The sequence below is a fragment of the Amborella trichopoda genome, chromosome 1, assembly GCF_054954075.1.
Source record: "Amborella trichopoda isolate Santa Cruz 75 chromosome 1, AtrichopodaSantaCruz75HAP2 v2.0, whole genome shotgun sequence".
NCBI classification, from domain to species: Eukaryota; Viridiplantae; Streptophyta; class Magnoliopsida; order Amborellales; family Amborellaceae; genus Amborella; species Amborella trichopoda.
In genome coordinates, this window is record NC_142336.1 from 53,864,397 (window position 1) to 53,882,034 (window position 17,638).

The window sequence follows — 17,638 nt, forward strand, 5'->3', positions numbered from 1 at the left end:
GGAACGCAGAGAAAAATTTCATAACTCGCAGTAGATAGACAAAGTGCATTATCTCTTTGTACTCACCTTGAAAAGGAAATGCTAATGCCTAGCGAAAATAAAAAAAGAAAGAAATATGCGTCTAACGGGGGGAATCATATGTTGACTATGGTAGTCTCGCGTGACCACTAGATCTCTTGCCTTCTTAAAAGGGAGTGGAAAATTCCAAACTGGAATTCAAAAGATCGGTCCAGATTGCATAGGAACCAACGTACTGACATCCAAGCCGTCCGTATTTCCCCTCACAGTATGCGGACCGTCCAACCAGGTCCTATCTCACACGTGTGAAGCACATGTAATGGTCCCAGCATACTCAATCCCCGATCGAGTCGTCTCTCCATTCTCTCGCCGATTCCATCCGTGATTCAGGAAATTATGAGTTGCAGACAACTCTGACAACAAAACCCTACACTGAATAAGCAAAGGAGAAAAACCCTAACAAAACCTTGACAAACCCAAGAAAGTAATCATCTAGATCTCATCAGCTGCGTTTTTCGATCTGCTATGGCGGACTGAACTTAACAAAAAGAATAGCAGGAGAAAAATATTAAGAAAACCCTAGAAAATTGACTCAGTTTCTCATCTGAGACCTTCGACACCGGCAATGGCGGATTCAAGTCAGCACAGAGAAACAAGGTGAAGAAAGCGTGACAAAATCCTAGCTTGCGCTGAAATTATCTCGAAAAGTTCGAGCTTTTCCCTGAAATTGAGCTGAACTGGCTTGGAAACTGTGAGATCCAGCTCTTGTCGTCTGGAATTGAACTGAACTTGCTGGAAAATCGAACAATCCTACTCTAGAAACCAAAATCGAGCCGAACTCATCAGAAAATGGATCCTTGGACCTCTCTCTGCCTTTAATTGCACTAAATTGGTCAGAGAATGGAGCGATCCCGTTCAAAAAGGCACTACTATGACCAGGACCATGAAACGTCTGGTCCACCCATCAATGGAAGCAGAAGACACAGGTATTAACCATAAATTTGCAAGAAAAAGAGGAAAGAATGGTTTACTAACGATAAATTTATAGAAGAAGTAAATACAATTATATTAACTATTTACCCCAAAAAACAATGGTCTTAACATAACTTTTGCAAAACAGGAAAAATAAGAAACAATGATACTAACCATAATTTGCAGAGAAAAAACAAGGAAAATTGTACTAGCCTTAAATTTGCAGAAAAACAAGAAACAATTTTAAAAGTCGCAATTGGTTTTTCTTTGTCTATGATTACAGGCACCATTACCACAGTAACCACCATGGCCATTATAGTCAAAGCAGGCCTCCCCCTCACCGCTTACCGAAATTCTCTCAATCTCAAGAACCCAACCTTCCAGTAACAACCTGCTTTCGCATCCTTTGCCCTGATTCTAAAACAGGGAGGGTAGTAGGAAAAAACGGGAGCATAATAAAAAAGGTTAGTCAAGAAACAGATGCATTGATCAATGTACAGTCACTTATTCAAGGAGATATAGAGCGTGTAATCGAGATCACTGACGTGCGTCGAAGGGACCCTGATGGTCATGTCCCTTCGTACTCCCCTGCGCAAGAGGCATTGCTTTTGATACATGACAGGATTCTTGATGATACACTAGAGGAGGAGGATGGTGATCAGAGGGAGCAGGTTCAACAATATGGGAGAGGAGGGAGAGTGGCTACAAGGCTTGTGGTGTTGCGAAATCATGTCGGGTGTATACTGGGGAGAGGGGGGAAGATTATAGAACAGATGAGGTTTGAGACCAGGACCCAGATTAGGATACTCCCTAGGGACCAGCACTTACCTCGGTGTGTCACTCCGGATGATGAGATTGTGCAGGTATGTGGTGCCAAGAGAGAATTCAATTATTTTATTTGATTTCTACATTAGTTGAACTATTTTTAGGTGAATACAAATGAGAAACTATGGTAAACTAGAATGTGTATGGAATTTATGATGCTGAACACTTCTAGATCAAGTTTTTTACGAAAGATATAAATGAGTGCAAAATAGACAATTGGAACGATGATGTAAGGAGTTTGGAGTCTATAATGTCGACCACTTACTATAGCTGCATTCACATTCAGCTCTTCTAGACTTTACATGCATAATCCTACTTGTCTGTCTAAATTTTCTTGCTCAGTAATTGGATAGTTTGTTATCATATTACAATTTGTGATCTTTGTTATCTTATTGTTGTTCTGTCTCATTTGTAATTTATTGAAACTACTGATTGTAGCAACTTACCAAGTTGGCCATTGAATAGAAACTTTCTAACTAGACTAATGAAATAAATCATGATTCTCTTCAATACCCATGAGTTTTGTTTTTGTTTCTCATAAGTATAAGGCACACGACATATGTCACATATATTAGAAGTATTGATCTCTTTAAGATATAACTCCATTCTTGTCAAACTTATAATGATTCTGTTCCACTTTTTTTTTTAGATTGTTGGTGAACCCAATGATGTGAAGAAAGCTCTAGAAATTATCTCTTCTCGCTTGAAAGAGAGCCCTTTCCGTGAAAGAGGTACCTTGTTTCATAATAGAGCGCATTCTCCGGAACGTTATTTTGCTCCTGATGATGACTTCTCACCCCAGATGAACAACATCCAACGGCAAACACCCATAGATGGGCCCCCATTGGGCATTAGATCATCTACAGGTGTGACCGGTGCAAGAAACAGCACCTATTCTACAAGGCCCTCTAGTCATGTGATGCTTGAATCTTTTGCATCTCCCACAGTTGATCGTCCACAGTCATTGGCAACAGAGGAGCTTTTGTTCCGTATACTTTGTCCAAGTGATAAGGTTGAAAGTATGATTGGAGAAGAGAATGGAATAATGGAAATGCTTCGAAGCGATGTTGGAGTGAGTATTAGAGTTACTGATGTTGTACCAGGATCAAATGAACGGATAATAATCATTTCTTCAGAAGAGGTATTTTTCACTTTCTAGTTCGTTCATTGATTGAGGAACCTAAAGCTAAGTAGTCCTCTGTCCTCCCACTATTTATTAGCATTATTATCATTGTCTTGGTTGATGTTCTATTCGCTTTGTCTTTTACTGCTTCTTATTCCATGCATGCTTGCAAGGTATTACTTTTGAGCTTTTGTGTTCTTATCCGAAGCTAGTAGTATGATGATTGTATGGCATCTCATTTAAATCATGTGGCATCTTTGCTTCATTGTGCTTTGGTATGACGCACATAAGCATCAAATGACCAATTTGCTTATATGAATAAATGGGTATGCTTAGTCATGTGTATGAGTAACTTGATATCTGCTGGTCAAACTGCTTAAGAGGCAATGTTTTCTATTAACTGTGTGACCTTGGTGTGTAGACTATCATGGCTCATTGATTGCTAGTCTTTGTGACTACTCGATGTTGATTGATACGGGACAATTCCTCATACCTTGTCCATCTGCGCTTTTGCCGGTCTTAAAGTTTCTATGGGTAACACATTACTGTTGTGGGCGGAAGCTCTAAACCCGATGGGTTGATTTTTGGCAAATAAAATACGAGAAATAAAGCATCAAACACATACCAAAAGAACACAAAGATTTACGTTGTTCACCCCAGAAAGGCTACACCCATGGGCACGACAAACTAAAATACACTATACTAATGAAAGTTATATCAAAGATTTTGGAACAAACCCCGACAAAAGATACAGTTGAGCAAACCCTTTTAAATCACTCTCCCTTCCTTCTCTTACTTCTGGCAACCATTACCGACAACACCAGATAGAAATGCAAGAGCAACGAGAAACTGACTTTCTCTCTAACTAAAAAGGGAAACAACCTAAAATCTCTATAGGAACCGCTTCTTTACAAGAAACAAGCCTCCAATCTTCAGGAGTCTAAAAGAGGTACCATTAATGTTTCTCTCCATAAGAAGCTCTCTTCTCTCTAAGAGGAAGCTTTGCATCTTATGCACAGGAAGCCCTGGCCCCCTCTCTCTCTAGAGGAAACCACCATTCCTATATGGTGACCCAAATAGGGCATACAAATTCTCTACACTTTCATCCCATATATATAAGATTAGAAGTTCACACTAAATAGGAAGCTTCCTATAGATATTACATATATCTAAAAAACCAAGAGATATATCTAAGAGTCCTAATCTTTTTGGATTTATATTTCTTTTAGGAAACTTATCAATATCAATCTCAATCCCACATAATATGGGAATATCTCAATCCAACATAATATGAGAATATCTCAATCCCACATAATATGGGATTTTCTAATGTAGGTGATTTTGGATAGCACCAAATCCAACAATTACTAGCATATCTGTGTCCATATTTTGTGATTGAAATTATGGTGGACCCAAGTGTAGTGAAATTGGGACAAGAGTCTGTATGTGTTTTGGATTTCATTTGCTTATTGAGGCCATGACTATGCAGACTTCATGACATTCGCATGGATTTGAAATTCTATACAATTGAGCAGAGATTGTCGTGACATTTTATTTGCCTTATAGATGTTGGGTGAATCATTTTTAAATTTCTCCAGACCATAAAAATGCAGATGTTCACATAAAATTGTGTGTAGATGTTTTGTTCTGATCATACATATTATGTTCAGAGAACTCACACATACAACTCACAATTCAATCAATATGATTAGTGAAAAAATGATTAAGTTTGTTATGCACTGGCAATACAAATTCTGTGTCACTGTGTCGAGAAATGAGCTGCCTCAAACTTTTTTGTTTTTGATTATGATAACTTCTCTGTGTTCTTTCTTTTCTTTTCTTGTCTTCTCTTCTGTGATTTGAATGATGAGCATTCAGAGCAGGCAAAGCAATCTTTAAGTTGTGTGGCGTAAGTTCCCATTTGCCTTTGTTACATCATATTTAGCTAAACATATCCGCTCTTGAGGTACATAAGGTATACCGATGACATCCATTGAAGACAACAAAGTTGAGATTTTTGCAAACATTGGAGCTCCTTTTTGAGACCATTTATTTTGTCGTCCGGGGTGGATCCTCAAGGATACGGACTGCTGAAGGCTCAACTGTATATATCGGAAATGTTGAATGTGCATGTTGAGAAAGACCCTATGGATGATGAATCTGCATCCTGACCTAGGTTCTCTTTTGAAATTTCATGAAAAATATTCTTCAAAGATCTACAAAAGGTAGCTGTGGGAACAGAATTTTAATCGTTTATAAATAGGTTGATTGAGTTCAAAGCTTTCACTCTATATTGTTGGTCATGTGACAGCCGGTAACTGTTGTTTCTTTTAATGGTCTCATATATGGTCTGCCGATATACATTGGTGCAGCTAAAAATATTCTTTATCTCATTCATGCCTATGCTAGAGCCCATCGTAGGGCAAATGTCCATTCTTATATAAGGTTTCTTACTTCAGCACGGTCACATTTTATGGTTTGTTTGTATCCACCATTGTATTATAGATATGATCTGTTTGTTTAATTAATGGCTATGTTCGATCCCTGGGAAATGTCTTTAAGCTTACTAGTTCAATATTTCATTATAACCTTTTTGTGACCTATCCACTAAAGCTTCAGGTTTTTGAAATTTGTGTTTACATCAGAATCCAGAAGATGACCTGATTCCAGCTCAGGAAGCCTTGCTGCATATTCAGAACCACATCATGGATCTTGGTCCTGATAAAGATAATGTTGTAACAACCAGGCTGCTTGTTCCAGTTGATAAAGTTGTATATTTAGAGGGAAGGGAGGGTCCGTCACTTCTAGAGTTGAAGAGGTTGACTCGAGCAAATATAGAGATTTTGCCAAGTGATGAACTTCCCCAATGTGCATTCGGTGCAGATGAGGTTGTTCAGGTTTGTGGTCCTCTGCCCAAGTTAAAGCAGTGAATATTTAATCACTGTACGAGTTAAGTAGAAGTAGGGGACTTGAGCCACTCGCTCTTTCTTTTTGCTAGCCAAGTTAACGGCTGGGTTTTGACTACGAAAAGTCTTTACAGATTGTTGGGGATATATGCACAGCTCGCAATGCACTGGTTCAGGTGACATCAAGGTTACGTGATGCATTATCTCGTGAAAGTTCCTTTTCTAGGATGCCATTACCACCGCTTTCTGGTCAAGGTCCTCTTGGGAATGTTGTAGGCCTTGAGCCAGAATCTCCTACTAGAAATAATTCAGGTCGTGAAGGGTACCAAGGAACTGGTCGCCTGGCGGCATGCTATCAGATTGCACAGAAGGCAAATGCTGCATGGTCATCAAAGGTGAGAATGGGGATCATCATAGAAGTTAGATATGAATCTTTCTTTCTGTTAGATATGTGGTTTTTGGGTTTTGGCTTGTCATTCAGGAAATGACAGCAGGATTTAGGCAACGTAACGTGCGCTTGATCTGTTTAGTACTAATGGGCTTTCTTTTGAAATTGGTTTCTTTGACTAAAATACTTTGGAACAATATGTAAAATGCTTTTTCTGCAGTTCCTTAGACAAATCTTGGCTTGAGCTCTCTATCCTTTGTTCCATGGGTAAAATCTAGTGATTTAAAAACTGGATCGGTGACCTGAATTGGGCATCCCAAAAATCAGTCCGAATCGGTGAATCGGCAGTCCGGATTGCCGTTTTACTCTACAGAAAAAACAGTGAACTGGCAAAAAAACACGTGAAAAAACAGTGAATTGGCCAAAAACCAGTACGGATCCGTGAATCGGCGGTCCGGATCACCATTTTACTGTAGAGAATCACCATTATATATATATATATATATATGTGTGTGTGTGTGTGTGTGTGCGTGCGCGTGCGACATAGAACCAGAAATGGGGTGACTGATTCCCTGGTCGGACTGGGCGATTCTGTGCTGACCCGGTGTTTTTTAATTCGCTGGTAAAATCCTATATAATATGACTGGACAAGGTTTCTCAACATCTCTTTCTTGTATAATTATTATGCCCTGATATGCTTCTTTGCTGGTGAAGCATATTAATAAGCTACCAATGTTACAATTTAATGAGGGTCATAACCCTGTGGCAATCCAGCATTGGCAATCCAACGTAATAAAAAAGATTAGAAATAAACAACTCCAAATTTTCTTTATTCAGGTAAGATATTATTTTTTTGAAGTAAGATTTGATGCTGTTCATTAATTTAATCACTCTCCTCCGAGTTTTCTCCAGGATCGACAATTTTGATCCTCGGTTATCTCTTTGTGGTGGCTAGCATGATGCCTCAAAGTGCTTAATGTTCTGGTTTCTTTTTGTGTAGAAGATAAAACTGGCCTGGACAGATATTTGTTCACAATATAACAAGTTCTGTTTTGCGCATTAGGACGCAGCATTATTTGGTAGCCGAACTCAGGAATACGAAGAGAGTGGTGGTCATGAAGAGGTGCTAAACCGGCTTGATAGGTGAGTTTTTCCTGTATGTGTCCTTTGTCCTCTCTGTAGTGGCCTCTCTTGTGGCTCCTTTCTATTACTGATTCATGGTCATCAGGTTTCCAAAAGCTCTCATCACTAGAACAACAGTGGAAGTTTTAATACCGGAGAATGCCATTGCTGCTCTCATTTCAAGATCAGGGAGCAAACTTGCTCAGATTAGTGAGGTGTTCTGCCTTCTGGTCTTCCTTTTTGTTAGGACTCAAATTTATGCTAAAATACATCTACTGCTAGAAGAAAAGGATGCCAGAATTCAATGTTGAATGATATACAGTGCTCCAAAGGAGCACCCATCCATTGCTGATGATGTACGATGGAGATGTACTTTACCTTGGTGAATGTCCACTGGGCCTACACCATCCTTAATCTCCAATATTAATTAATAGAAACAGACGCTGGATGCCTTTGGAGTATCTTTTATCATCTTCCTATGGATTGTGGTGTACCTTCTCTAAGAGAAAAGAATCATCTCTCTCATATTTATTGCTGATGCAGATTTCAGGAGCAAGTATTACTCTTCTTGATAGCACACCGGGGATGCCTGATAGGAAAGTAGAGATATCAGGTGCCCCAGAACAGGCCGAAAGAGCTCAGAGTCTTCTTCAAGGCTTTGTACTAAGCAGTAAGCTCACCATATCCATTCTCTCTAGTTATTAAACGACATAATCTTGTGTATGTTTAGCTTTGGGAAAGCATACTTTGGTCCAATGGACCGTGGCACCTGATATTCCTGGGCTCAATGCACATTCCATTACCATGATTGGTGGTTGGTGATATACTGTACCTTGGGGATAGTCGTTACGGGGATCAACCCTCAAGGATATAGTTCCGGCTCCCGAATCGAGCTCCCAAATTATGGATCTCAAACGGAGCTAGTTTTTTATTTTGAGGAAGCTCGATCCTTTTTCTAGGAATCTCAATCCCTTATTCGTAGGGATCGAGATCCCCTAATGAGGGACTTCGATCCTTCTATATATGGATATTGATCCGTATCATGTTCGGATCTTGATCCCCTGATTCAGGGATCTGGAATCCTATATATGTGAATAGCCATCCATGTCATGTAGTGATTCCAACATCAATAATTAAATATTCAGAGTGCTATATATAGATTGTGTACTATGGAGTGTTATACTAGAGTTGTAAAATGTATAAACCATATCAAGAATAAAATAGCTAAAACATTTAATACAATGGGATCTTGTTTCCATGAGCATGAGGAGCAATCCTTTATATTTATAGATTGAGGACCCCAATTTATATGGATCGCGGTCCCCGCATATTTGGGGTCGGAATCCCGTCAGAAGTGGGAAAGGCAGCCCATGCGAAATGGGATCTAGATTCCATGAGCGTTGGGACCGAGATCCTTTTTAAATGAGATCAAGCTCCAGGCTAGATACTTTAGTACAAATTGCATTCCCAGATTACTGAATCTTTTGTCCCATGTCGATCCAATTATCCCCATTCCCAATCTCGGAGCCATTCCCGCTCTGGTATTCAGTAACTATGGTCCTGTATGGGGCTGATAATGGGCTTGGGCTTGCCCCTGGTCTTTTTGACTGGGCCTCGTTTCAGGCTTTAGGCCATATAAGGAGGACATTCAGCTGGGCCTGGGACAGAGTTTGAAGGCCCAAATATTTTTGGGTCAAGCCAAGCCAGGCCAGGCCAGCCCTACCTTGACCACAGCTTGGCCCAAAATATGGTAAGTCAAAAATATTTTGTGTACTTTTTAACTATTATATATTATATTATGCTTATAGTTAGTGTAGTCTCTAGTACAGGTACACCAGTGCGGCCCATTCCTTTTTTTGAGTCAGGCCTCCATCATTTGGCTTCAAACTTGCCCAGTCTGAAACCAGAATTTAATCCAGTTAATAGTAAGCCATCCATTAGGGGGAACAAGTAGCATAGATACTGTACCATATACCATACTACACAGACTATGATTTTCTTTCCGTTTATCCGTTTCCACTATGTTTCGTTCTTCAGTGGTTACTACATGTTCTAAACTATCATGTTCGTGTTTGTTAACAGCACAAGAAGATGTTCCAGTAAGCTGATCCAATGAAACACCGTGTGAGTTCGTGTTACTTCAAGGGACATTCCGTCCTCACTTCATACTGAGGAGCAATTTACATGAGGAAAAGTTTTACTGCAATTGCAAAGGTGACTGTACAAGGAAGGTAGACAGTGGCCTTTCCATATTAACTTCATTTGCAAAAGTAAAAGGCTCTGTTCAATAGTGAATCTTCGTGTTCCTTTGCATCATGGTTTGATACCCAAACGCCAAATTCCCAATCTTTTTGATCCTAAATTCCCATCCACCATTCTTTAACCATATTGGGGATAATAGAGTGAGAAAACTTAGTAGAAGGGAGAAAAATGTGATTGTGCATGTGCATGTCAACTGGAAACCTGCCGAGACAAGAATCTTTATTACACTATTTAGTCCAAGAATTGCTTGTATACAAGCATTCATGGATGTGCTTGAATGGGCGTGCGTTCATATCCATACATGCACCCACAAATCTGATTTTCGATGGTTGCGTGACATCAATATTCATGACTAAGCTAGGTCATTTTTACACTGGTAGGCCAAAACAGATATGGTTGGAAGTAGTGAGAAAAGATATGAGGACTTATGGCCTCATTGCGAGTATTGCCTTTGATAGTGCAGAATGGTAGACAAAGATTCGTAGTTGGAAAAAAGCTTTGATGATGATGATAAAACGATTAAGCTTCACCAAGGTCCAAGTAGAAGTAAGGCTGCGAATGGGGCAGGCCTGACCCGTCGGGTCCAAGTTTATGGTTCATATCTTAATGGGGGTTGGGTCGACCCAGCGATCCGCCCTAGTTGGAGATTTCTATTCTTCGCAAGAAATTGGATGGAATTATGGGCACGTACAGCATATCAAGCAGGAGTACACTTATTACACTTAGTTCGTTGGTCAAAAGACCACTTAGGAGGATTTTTTTGATGAAAATCTGAGATCCCATTTAGAATAATTACGCGGGGTATTTTCATGGAGAGAATTGAATTTGAGTTCCTAAACACTTAATCTGGCTGTCAAAAAACTGGATGTCTAACAATTGGATGGACTTTGTTCAATATTAGGATCTTGTTTTTTCTCTGATATATGTTTGAAGGGCGTAAATGTGTGGAAAATACTTTTGTTAGCCCAATGCTAATGGACTGGTATTGGTCCAACAATTCATTGTCAGTCAATCCAAAAGGACCTAGTGACTAGGACTTTTTTGGATACTTAGCTCTTTAATACCTTGACCTAAAGTTTAGGGGTGTGTGCACCCCATCCACGCAATATATAATGGAAAAGTATATAAAATGACTTTTTATTTTTAGTACAAGGACGTTACAATTAATTTTGTATGTCTTTAATTAAATTTAAAATTCAAAAATAAATTTCTCGTACGTCGTCATACACCCCAAGTCATCTAGTTTGATATCTAAGGGCTAGGGGTGATTGTTCTTGTAATAATGGTAAATGGTCTTATAGCATATAATCCCTATATATATTGAAAAATTTAAAATGACAAAGGTACTCCCCTTATTTGTAACAATGGGGTATTTTGGTTACTTATTTTGTATCATAATTTATTTTGGTTGGCCTATTGAGATACATGTACCTCTAAATTTTATGGATTATAGAAAAGCTACTAAAAATTCAAACTCTGACTAACCGTCAATTTAACCCTCATTCAATTTGGGCTATTATTACCTTAACCCATTAGAAAAGGTTGATCCGTTGCTGAAAAACCGTCAAATTGACTATCTCAACCTTGAGATGATGGATATGAAAAAAAAAATGCATCTAATGCATTATTTGGACCATTTATTGTTGTTTTTATATCTACTTGATTTGAATCATTTTTTGAGCTTTAAAATTTATAACTAGTAGTGACAATAAATTTTCGTGATATCTTTGGCACTAATATTGCAACTTTTGGCATAATTTTGAGATGTTCCTTTTTTTAATATGATACCTTGTGCCAATCTTACCCCCCTATATATATATATATATATCAAAATTTCAAACATTTTTAGATAAGATTTTGCCTTGGGGGTAATGCTAGATATGCTCCTGCCAGAGCATTCAATCTTGTGGCATAATTTTTTTTGCATCTTACATTTTGGCATGAATTATTTCATGAGATTTGCCAAAGATTTCAAATCATGATATTGCCCTAACCTCCTATCCAAGTGTTATTGCCCGCACCTGCTAGCCATGTTGTTACGTGTAACACTGATGAAATACAGCCTAGTGTAGTGGCCTTCACCCAAAAAATTGGTCAAGTTTGACGAATTTTAGCCGGCCAAACTGTTTGGTTTGACTTATTTGACTTGCTAAAAAAATTTGAAAAATTAATCGAATATATTTTATATTTTATATTTTAAAACTATTAGACTTTGCTTATATATTATTCTAAAAATATGGTCCAAGCCTATCCAACTGGTTTTGATGAATCAAACCCCTTACCTATGGCTGGTCAGATCTTGAGCACTTTGATTATCATCACCACTAACTTTTAGGTATGAAATCCCACAGCTTGGGCAATCTCACTAAGGTCAAGAAAAAAGGATTTGGGATCTTAATGCCAGTCAAAAACATAATCCAACAATTCCACGTATAATAAACAAGGGTAATTGTGACCTTATTGTACTAAAGTCAAATAAGATTTCTTCATTAATTTATTTTAATAGTTTTTTTAAAAAAGTATATAAAGAGACTATTTACTTCTAGTACTTTTATCGGTCATATTTTAAATTGAGTGGTTATAAATTTGTTATTGACTAGACTCAAAGTTGAAATAATAATTTCTCAAATTTCATGATGCACCCCAAACTATCAAATTTGACATCTAATGACTAGAAATGATTGTGACCTTCTTATAAAAATGATAAATAATATCATAGTATATAATCCTATTTTAAAAATATGAATGATAAGGACATGTTCGATACTTCTATCTAAACTAGTGTTCACAAACTCCGCCGTTCCAACTTGGAATCGGGCACTGACTGAACCGATTTTGGCCGGTTTTGGTGGTCTGACCAAAAAATATCAAAATATAAGAGATTTGTTTGTAAAGTATTTTTGAATTTTTTTTATCATTTTGGAAAAGATTGGAAAGTGTTTTTTCTCCTTGAATACTTATTATTAATGTTTTCTATATTTTTTGAAAATTTTCGAAAACACCCATGGCACAAATCAATTTTTTAAAATTCATTTTTTTCACTACTTTTCATCTTCATTTGGATGTGCTTTGTTTAATCATACTTAAAATATATTTTTCATATTTTTTAAATTTATGTTGTATTTTTTATTTTTTAATACCTTTTGTACTGGTTGGGACTTGCCTGATTAGGCCAGTTGATCCGGCCGATTTACCGGTTAATTGAAACCAGCCCTTGACAAGTTTTCGAAACCGGTTCGATTTTTTGAACACTGATCTAAACTATGTTACTTGTTAGCTGGACACCACCCTAGAAAAGGTCTTTATAGAGTGGGACATGACCCAAAATGATAGGCCCTGCTTTCCTCTCAACCGTGACCATTCATGCAGTGGACAAACTTTAAATGTTTGAATCTTTGACCTTTCACTCAAATGGACACGTCTAGTGCTAAGCTGAAGAGGACCTAACACGAGAAATTCCATAAAATATTGCAAGTCTTTTCTCAGGGGCCCCCATGACCAATTCATTTGTCTTTGCTGAGGTTCCAAGAGTTCTTAAAATGCGATTTTTCAGCTCAAAAGATATTATACTCCCGCTCTTGTATAATGTTTATTTACTCCCTTGGTTAAAACCTCATCTACAATCAATTTCAGGATCCGAAATTTAGGGAATGTGACCTCTTCAACCCATAAATTAACCTCAAGAGTTTTTATAATAGCATCCTCTGTGTATTTGAAAAAGATAATGTTTCCTGCATGAGCATCGCACACGCGCTCTTCAATCAACTAGTGGTGAGTACTCTTCCCATACCTTCCTTGTGTCCACTTTGTGCGTGGATGATCAAATGGCCAAGTCTTTGCACATTGGTGTCCTACAAAAGAAGCATAATAATAAGATAAAAGTATACAATGAGATCATTTACCTTTAGTTATAACGTGGTCACAATTAATATTGACCATGAATGTAAAATTGGGTGATTGCATTTATTCCATTGACCAAGCTCAAAGTTCAAAAGAATTTTTTTCAAACTTTGATACACACTTTAGCTATCAGATATTACATTGGATGGTTATAAGTAATTGTAACCTCCTTGTACTAAAAGATGATTGGTCTCATTATATAAATTCCTAATAAAAAAATAAAAAAATTAATGTGATTGAGACAACAAGAATAGCCAGGATTGGATAATGGGTTTTTATTTTTATTTTTTGATTGTGTTTTCTAGAAGTTTATACAAGGTGTCAGCCTTATACTATTGAAGTAAGGCATACTTCAAAATCCTCTAGAAGAGCGTATTTTGATTTTGGGAAATCCTCCAACTAATAATCTCAATATTCTCAACCTAGAGATGCATGGATATAAAGAAAAAAAGAATTTCAAATTCTAAAAACAATGCATCTTTTAACAAGTTATTTCAACCATTTATTTTGAAGATTTTCAATTTTTATAGATCTGCTCGATCTCTACCATTTTTAAAACTTTAAATATTATAAATAGATAAAAAATATATATATTCATGCCATTATAAAGTTTCCGAGCACATCAAAACAAGGTATAAAGTATAAACCGGTTATTTAATCAGCTTAATCCGCAGCACTCAGGGTTTCACTCAAGAGTAAACTCTTATTCCCCAAGGTTTGATTGTTAGTCAAAGGCAATCACCAGTGTCATATTAGTTTGCCTGCTGTGCAACGCTGCAAGAGTCGCGTGCACTAGCTACCTTCATCTACCACTGCAAAATATCTACAAGGTTGTTGGAACACCTTTAACATCAAATTCCAAAATACCCAACTAATGGAAAACCCCCCCATATCAGACTCTCCCCCCTGAAAAAGTAAAAGAATTCTTTTAATGAGTAGGTAACATGATCCATGAGCATCTAAGATTAGGGAAGATAAGACATTTCTTGATTTAAAATTGATATGAAGAGTACATATGCCAGCCTGCGAAGTGAAAAGTGCACTTTTAAGAGTTTATGCGCTCATATGTGCCCGCATGGGCAGGCATTTCGCATGTTTTGCATAGGGTTTTTCTTTTCTTTATGACAAAATGTTAACAAATTTTATTACTAAAGGAAATTACATCCTACGACTGTTACATATCTAGCCATCAGGCCAATTGTCACAAAAACAATCGTTCCTAATTACAAATTCTACTAATACAAATCCTTGTTCCCCTAACAAATGGTTAGCCTACTAGCATTAACTCCCACGTTCGCTAAATCATCAGCAATGGAATTTTTTTTTCCGCATACATGAAGAAATTGGCTCACCATATCCAATGGTATACTCAATGACCACGGAGCTTTCATGTCACTTTAGATCCACTTTAAAACATTTAAAGAGTCACCTTCCACAATTACCTTCATATTAAATTCTTTAGCTGTCTTAGCTCCCTGAAGAGCAGACCTTAATTCTGCCTCATTTGGTGTTACAGTACCCACCGTGCCATGATATTTCTCAAGTATATTCCCATTATGATATCTAATAACCCCTCCAATCCCAGCCTGTCTCGGATTACCATGACCGCTCCCATCAAGATTTAAATTAATCCACCTTTTCCAAAGGAGTCTCCCACTCAACAATAATTCTCCTACCCATAGATCTTTCTTTGACTAACTCCATGACGCTATGCAATGGATCAGTTCCTGAACCACCCCACTACTCTCTTTCTAATGCTTCATGACCCCAAATAAAAGATCAAGATATGCACAGCGATTGGTACATTAGAGTAGCTATAACCCTGTGCCCTGGAAAATCTCAAGGAACACTAGGATACAAAAATAAATAAATAAATAAATATATATATAACAAAATATACTTGAGTTCCAAAAAATATGGGTCAAAAAGAAAAGAAACTCTCCCTGGCCCCAAACCAATACTAAACCCTAAATAAATAAAACAAAACCAAACAATGCAAGTCATAGACTTTTGTTGTTCAGATCTCTATCAAGTGGCTTAACACATGTAGCAACATAAGGAGTGGTTTGGGCCCTCTCTTGAATATTTTGTCTTCCATCGCCGCCCACCACCCAAACACTTTAGAAAATTATGACCCCATTTATTGTAAACACCCATTACCCATTTCATCTCATATATATATATATATATATATATATATAAAAAGACACTATTTTACTATTGAGTAATGCAGAGGGATATTCATGATACATAGGCAGGCACTCATTAAAGTAAGAGGGAGGGGAATGAAGAAGAGTCGCACTTCTTGTGGTGCATGTAAAATACTGAGGAGAAGGTGCAATGGCTCCTGCTTTCTCGCCCCTTACTTTCCCTCAAGCGACCCCAACAAGTTCTTTGTTGTTCATAAGGTGTTTGGTGCAAGCAATCTCATCAGACATCTCAAGGCAAGTTGCCCTCTATTCCGAGTTTGTTGCTTTGAATCGGAAATGTAGTTCTTGCCACGGCCGATCCAGCCTTGGCATGAGCCCAACTTGAGCTCCTATAGAGCTATTTTGGGTCGGCCTACCTGGTCTGGGCCGACCCCTTGCCTTGGAGCTCTAACTTGGCCTTTGGACCATATTTTGTGGCTCATGCTCTAGTTTTTCAGGGCCGAGCCAACGCACTGAGCACATTGCTAGTCCTAAGCAATTATTGTTTCTTTGGATATCACCTTCTCAGAAGGAGATTTCCGAGACAATTGCCTCTCTCCAATGTTTGTTGGAGTAGCTCCGTAAAATTTCGGAAAAGCGAGCCCTGCAAAGCGCTGCTATACGTCTAAGTGGCATTTTGTTGGACATCATTTCATACCTATAGAATATGAAGATGACATCCAATTTGCAGGAAATTTATCTTTATCAAATCACATTCCGGAAATAGATTTCATAATAAACGAACATGCTACCATACTTTTCAGTGCATGTTAACAAATTCACCATATAAACAACAATCCCTACACATTCAGACGAACTTAGCATTGTCTAACTCAACCTTTCTCACCCCAAAGACCAAGAACAGAGAAAGGGAAAATGAACTCAACAGTTGACATCTTTTGGATGGCAGGAGGTGGATGTGAAGGAAAGAGATGATGTAGTGAAAAGCATGGTTTACGAGGCAACCGCAAGGCTCACAGACCCAGTATATGGGTGCACTGGAGCCATTTTCTCTTTGTTAAAGCAAGCAAATGACTTGCGATCCCAACTAGCAAAGGCCATGGAAGAGATAGCAGAGATTCAAGAGCAATGCAGACATCTTATGGCAATCTTAACAGATGATACTAATTGGTACTCATTTCAGGTGTACAGTGACGACAACATTAGCTACCTCAACAATAATAACAATGTTTCAAAATGGTTAATGAAAGTGGAAACCTCCTAGTAGAGGAAGAAATTGGTGTTTAAATGGTCTGAGTAAGATCCCTACAAGAGGTAGTAATTGGCAGCGCATACAGGTAATTCTTTTGTTGGACAAAATAGGTAGCATTTATTGATCTTCATTGTAAACTTTACACTATATAGTGTAAAGTCATAAGACTCTTGCATGTTATCTTCATTTCTAATAAAAGAAGCCATGCATTTCACACTTGTCTAATCTCACATATGCTTTAGTGCTATAGGGTCATCATCATTATCATTATTTGAGCCTTATCTCAACCATTTGGGGTCGGCTACATGAATCTTGTTCCGCCATTTTATTCTATCAAGAGCCATATCCTTAGTCAAAACAAAGAATGCCCTAGCATGATCAAGGAGTTCCTAAGCCAAGATAAAGCAGTAAGGTTGTGTTAGGTATGAGAGCCAATGAAAACCTTTGTCTCATCTTTCATGAATCATAGACCTATGCTATAGAGACATGCATGTTATTTTTACTCTCATTGATGATTTTTTTGAAAAAATATCGTTAAAATTGTCAAACCACCTTAAAATCAAGAAGGTGGTTAAATGAATGATTTTCCTAGCCAGGTGGTAACTTTTAAAGATCATATTGTTGAGGTATCTCATCCACAATTTTGTTAAAAGAAAAAGCGAATTGCATTTCTTTTGGATTTGTAACCTTGAATAAGTGGGGCAACTTAGTAATTTGACC

The 17,638-nt window shown here is 37.8% G+C and overlaps 1 protein-coding gene across 3 annotated transcripts; it reads left to right on the top strand.

The window, feature by feature from the left end:
• Window positions 1-406: 406 nt before the first annotated feature.
• Window positions 407-17,136, top strand: RCF3 (RNA-binding KH domain-containing protein). 3 transcript variants are annotated; one of them, XR_016060810.1, is made up of 10 exons: window positions 407-1,004; window positions 1,274-1,853; window positions 2,465-2,956; window positions 5,584-5,835; window positions 5,979-6,239; window positions 7,296-7,375; window positions 7,461-7,569; window positions 7,898-8,024; window positions 9,437-9,585; window positions 16,616-17,136. XR_016060810.1 is itself a non-coding variant. In XM_006844852.4 (9 exons), the coding sequence occupies exons 1-9, from the start codon at window positions 919-921 to the stop codon at window positions 9,460-9,462; spliced, it is 2,013 nt and encodes a 670-aa protein (XP_006844915.2). In that variant the 5' UTR covers window positions 407-918; the 3' UTR covers window positions 9,463-9,649. The 3 variants fall into 3 exon arrangements, 1 of the variants encoding a protein (XP_006844915.2); XR_016060809.1 differs by lacking the exon at window positions 16,616-17,136 and adding an exon at window positions 9,997-10,536; XM_006844852.4 differs by lacking the exon at window positions 16,616-17,136 and having other exon boundaries at window positions 9,437-9,649.
• The last annotated feature ends 502 nt before the right edge of the window (window positions 17,137-17,638 follow it).

Coding starts and splice junctions, on each gene's coding strand:
- RCF3 (XM_006844852.4), top strand. CDS start 919: ATGGAGCGATCCCGTTCAAAAAGGCACTACTATGACCAGGACCATGAA. Junction 6,240..7,295: donor ATGCTGCATGGTCATCAAAG/GTGAGAATGGGG, acceptor TTTGCGCATTAG/GACGCAGCATTATTTGGTAG. Junction 8,025..9,436: donor TCAAGGCTTTGTACTAAGCA/GTAAGCTCACCA, acceptor GTTTGTTAACAG/CACAAGAAGATGTTCCAGTA.